General features: G+C 43.7%; 1 protein-coding gene across 1 annotated transcript in view; it reads left to right on the forward strand.

Moving 5' to 3' along the window:
* Nucleotides 1-810: 810 nt before the first annotated feature.
* TIMMDC1 (translocase of inner mitochondrial membrane domain containing 1) overlaps nt 811-5,142 on the forward strand; it is a 25,645-nt gene continuing 21,313 nt past the window's right edge. Inside the window, exons 1-2 of the mRNA XM_007449133.1 lie at nt 811-1,004; nt 3,872-4,037. Of these exons, the coding sequence (XP_007449195.1) occupies nt 811-1,004; nt 3,872-4,037 (360 nt within the window). The remainder of the gene's footprint in view (nt 1,005-3,871; nt 4,038-5,142) is intronic.

The following is a 5,142-nucleotide window of genomic DNA, read 5'->3' on the forward strand; positions in this document are numbered from 1 at the left end:
CCAGAAATTGTCCTGCCTTTCGAGAAACAGTAGGCATACGAACTAAGGGGAGTAAAACCCATCTTGTGAAGCCCAGGGCCGATTTCTTTAAAAAGTGTTCTGGAAATCTCGGGGTAACTGGCACCAAGACCCCTGTTCAACGCCTCGGTCCTTTCCGAAAACAAGAATGGACCCCACCCAGCCCGGGAGTCCGTGACAGGGTAAGTTGGGCTTGTATTTGCGCAAATTGCCTTCCCCTTTCCGTACTCCACTTGTAGTGAACACTGCACTTTCTTCACCTACATGGGGTTTCTGCCGTTTTAAATACGCTAACCTACTTTAGCTTGCGAACACGTCTCGCCGCCTGCAAACTGCCTAACTCGCCCGTTTTCTTGGCGCAGGAAGACCAGGCACATGACGTCAGAGGCGGGGCCAGAGAGCGCTGAGCGTGTCTACTCGCCGCCACCTCACTTCCGGCGGGCCTACACCGCACCGCAGGGGTCCTTCCCGCCTCCAACCGGAAGTGTGTTCGGCTCCAGTTCCGCCTTTGCTCCTCTTTTGGCCTTTGCCCCTCTTTTGGCCTTTGCCCTCGTTGGGGCGGGATTTCCTGTCTCGTGTGTCCAAGGGCTTCCAAAGTGAGGCCCGGCCCTGACGGCAAGTTTGTCAGGCGGTGTGGCAGCGGTTACGGCCGCGAATTAGCTCGGGCGTAGTGTACGGGTACTCGTCCACTCCTTCTTGCAGTTATCCTCGCTCTTCTCCCACGGCGCCTCCGGGAGGCCTTGGCGCCCTGAGCGCCCAAGCGAGTGTCTGTCGGCAGTTTCGTAGAGGGCCATGGAGGTGCCGCCGCCGGCGCCACGGAGCTCCCTCTACAGGGCGCTGAGTCCTTTCTCTCGGGTCTTTGCTGCCGAAGCTGTGGCCGCCGATCCCAAGGCTCTTGTGAAAGACGAGAAGCTGCCTTCCTACGTCCCAGAGCCCCAAAACCCGGAATCCGGATGGGACCGCCTCCGAGAGCTGTTTGTCAAAGAGTAAAAGTACCTACTGTCTGTGGGGAGGGGCTCAAAGGAGGTGACCTGCTGCCTGGGTCATCTAGGGCGAAGGACCCCAGGGTGGTGGGATTTATCTTTCTGGGATTTGGGGTTTTAATATTTGTATTCCAAGTTTGTACCCTACCATTGCCTTTTGGTAGTTCTATTGGTTGACAGGCCGGTTTTCAGGTGGTGAGACTAACTGAAAGTCAGAGCTTTTAGGGGTTTTAGGGACTGTAGTCTTAGTGTAATCCCCCGATTTTACAGATTAGAAGAATTGAACCAAGCTACTTAGTGATCCTAGAACCAACATCTGTAGGACTCCACTCCAGTATTCTTTTTCATGTTTCACTTGATCCCAGATTTTCATGAACAGCAGCCCTTCTCCTCGCCATAAAAGTGGAGGTTGGAGAGATAACAGAGAGTTGTAAAATTTTTATTCTGCCAAATAAGGAATATATAAAAAAATAGTAGCAACTGTTGTCTCATCAGTTTATAAAAGAAAAGATATTAGCTGGATTCACAAATAAGGATGTTTCACAATAAAGAATAAAATAAGCCTTTAAACTAACTTTAATGGAAACCTCAGGATAATTAGTTAATTTTATCATTTTTTAAAATTCATCACTCACTGGTGAAAAGTTAGCCCTCTTATGAAGTACTTTACCATATACTACACTGTGTTATCAAGTGGATAAATTAACATTTAAGTTTTAGTATGTTACTGAGATAGGGCAGGGGAGCTGGTGGAATTGTATTTAATTACTTTATTTAGTTTCATCATCTCATTTTAAAGATACCAAGGCCTCCCTTCTCATTGGTCGTTCCAAAATTTGAGATATCTGTGAACGATTCTGTGTAGTACACAACAGAAAAGTGTTATTTTGATCAGCTTTATAAACAACAGAATGATGAGCTGAAAGAATAATAATTTAGTGTGACTTTCATTCTCCCTTCCATGTCATGGGTGAGGAAACCTAGGTTCAGAGCGATTGTGTTCTGGCTGCAGGTCACTTAGCAGTGGATGACAGAACCAGAACCACAACCCCATTGCTGTTACTTAGTCCAGGTCCTTTCCACCACTATGCCTTGTTTGTACACTGTTCATTAGCTCTTAGGGCCCATCATGTAACTTCTTAGAGCCTCTATCTATAAAATGAAGAAAAATGCCACCTATGTCATGGAATTTTTCAGAGGATGAGAAAGAGGAAAACATATTGCATTTCCTGGCTTGTTAAATCTTTTTTTTTTTTTTTTTTTTGGGCGTCTCGCGGGCCTCTCACTGCCGTGGCCTCTCCTGTTGCGGAGCACAGGCTCTGGACGCGCAGGCTCAGCGGCCATGGCTCACAGGCCCAGCTGCTCCGTGGCATGTGGGATCTTCCCGGACCGGGGCACGAACCCGTGTTCCCTGCATCGGCAGGCGGACTCTCAACCACTGCGCCACCAGGGAAGCCCCTGGCTTGTTAAATCTTAAGCTCTTATACATTTACTCTTTTCTGAGTTCTACCAGTTTTTATGTAAATGTTGTTTTTGGTCCTTATTCATTATAAAAGATAAAATGTAAAGTTCAGCTTATAGCAGTTTTTCCTCTTGATATAGGAATTAGTTTTCTAAGAGATTTTATTAAGGTTTCTCTCTTGTATATGCAGGAACTATAAAAACTTACTGATTCTGATTTCAGAAATGTAGTGGTTGTTATTGGCAATTAGAATTAAACATTTGTACAGCCTCTGAATAAAGCAAGTTAGTAATGTAAAAAATTAACATTTAGGGCTTCCCTGGTGGCGCAGTGGTTGAGAGTCCGCCTGCCGCTGCAGGGGACACGGGTTCGTGTCCTGGTCCGGGGAGATCCCACATGCCACGGAGCGGCTGGGCCCATGAGCCATGGCCGCTGGGCCTGTGCGTCCGGAGCCTGTGCTCTGCAACGGGAGAGGCCACAACAGTGAGAGGTGTACCACACACACAAAAAAAACCAAACCAACAAACAAAATTAACATTTAGTAGTTTACTTATGTAGGAGGGCCATTATTTATAGTAACTGAACACTTACAAACTTAGCTATTTCTTAGAGCAATTTCCAGAGGACATCTTGGAAGCTCCAGTACAGGTTCTGGTTTCTTATGCTTTTGAGAGTAATAGATTGGATTAAATGGTAGTTTTTCCCTGTTATTTTAGGTTTGTCTATGTTGCTCAGTGCATAGTGAGCTTTCTTATTCAATGGTCTTTAATAGTACAGGCCCATCTGAGCATGACATAAAAATTAAATATTCAGAAAGGTAAAGTTTTGATTTTTTTTTTTTTTTACATCTAGGAATTCATTCTGGCATATGTTATCCTAAAATCTCATAAGCTCGTGTAATTTCCAAAAGTTATCTAAAAATTCAAAAAGGGAAATATTGATCTGTACATCCAGTTCACAAATTCTTTCTGTTTACAGGGATACAGTAGAGCTGTAATAGTCATCAAATAAAATAACTTTAAAAAACAACCTTTTTATTGGAGTATAGTATGCACCTAGAAAAATGTACATAAGTATACCACTCAGTGACTTTTCACAAAGCAAACATAGCTGTGTATGCAGCCCCAAGACTGTTAACAGCATCCCAGAATCTCCCCCTGGTGCCCCTTCCCTGTCACTGCCTTCCCAAGAATAACCACTAGCTTAATTTCTGAAAGCATAGATTAGTTTTGGCTGAGATTTGAGCTACTTGTAATATAATATTTAATTCATCAGAAGATTTAACCGGTTCTGCCCATCATGAAAAGTGTAGCCCTTTTAGCATTTGAGATAATTCTGATTATACTGTCTTTTGGAGAGCAGTATGCATAAACTAATCCCAAACAACACTGTCTTTTTGATGTTTTAGTGAACAGCAGAGAATGTCAAAAGAACTTCAGGATATTTACAAGGCGGCAATTTCAGCAGGCATCATTGGCTGGGCATATGGGGGGATACCAGCTTTTATTCATGCTAAACAGCACTATATTGAGCAGAGCCAAGCAGAAATTTACCACAACCAGCTTGATGCAGTGGTATGTACTGGTGTTCTAATAGTATTTAGGGGCATGCCAATTTAGCTGTTCCTTTTACACTTAGTCATCTAGTTAGGTGGTAGGGTTGGGAACGTTTAGGAAACAAAGTCTACTTGACAACAGTGCAAGTACTAATGCTAAAGTGCGTACACGAGCCTCGTCAGACCACTTATCTTCAGAATTGATCACCACTTATGACTCTACTTTCTGAAATATATTTCTACACCCGTGCTAAATCGTCACAGCTCAGCTGTAGCATATTTATCCTATTCACAAAGCCTCCTGCAGTACACTAGCTCACACTAAAACAATAATTAACACTTAGAGCTTTATAGCTTGTAGAGTGCTAACTCATTTGTTATATCTTAGCTCTGTACATCAGTTCTACTGTATTAGGAAGTTACAGCTCAGAAATTTTTGTTTTTTGAAGCTTTTTTTAAAAAATTGTGTCAGACTTAAAAGTTGCAAAAGTAGTACCAGTGTCCCACAGTATCCAAGGGGGATTGGGATCCAAGGACTCCTGCAGATACCAAAACCCGAAAATGCTCAAGTCTTTTGTATAAAAAGGCACAGTACCATAGACCCCCATATCCATGATTCCACATCCTCAGGTTCCAAATCTGAGGATACAGAGGGCTGACTATACAAAGAATTCCTGTATACCTTTCAATCAGATTCTCCAAATGTTAAAATTTTACGACATTTGCTTGCTTATTCTCTCTCTGTATAAGGCGTACTATTATTTTTTTGTGAACTGCTTGGGAGTAAGTTATAGACACATGAGTGCTTCAGCATGCATTTCCTAAAAACAAAGACATTTTCTTACATAACCACAATATTATTATGCAGAGCAAGACATTAACACAGAGTACTGTTACCTTACCTATGGACTTTATGTAAATTTTGCTAGCTGTCCCACTAATATAATTTATTTTAAAAGTAAACAATTCAGGGGCTTCCCTGGTGGCGCAGTGGTTGAGAGTCTGCCTGCCGATGCAGGGGACACGGGTTTGTGCCCTGGTCCAGGAGGCTCCCACATGCCACAGAGCGGCTGGGCCTGTGAGCCATGGCCGCTGAGCCTGCGCGTCCGGAGCCTGTGCTCCGC

The sequence above is a fragment of the Lipotes vexillifer genome, unplaced genomic scaffold (genome assembly GCF_000442215.2).
Source record: "Lipotes vexillifer unplaced genomic scaffold, Lipotes_vexillifer_v1.1 scaffold999, whole genome shotgun sequence".
Taxonomy (NCBI): Eukaryota; Metazoa; Chordata; class Mammalia; order Artiodactyla; family Lipotidae; genus Lipotes; species Lipotes vexillifer.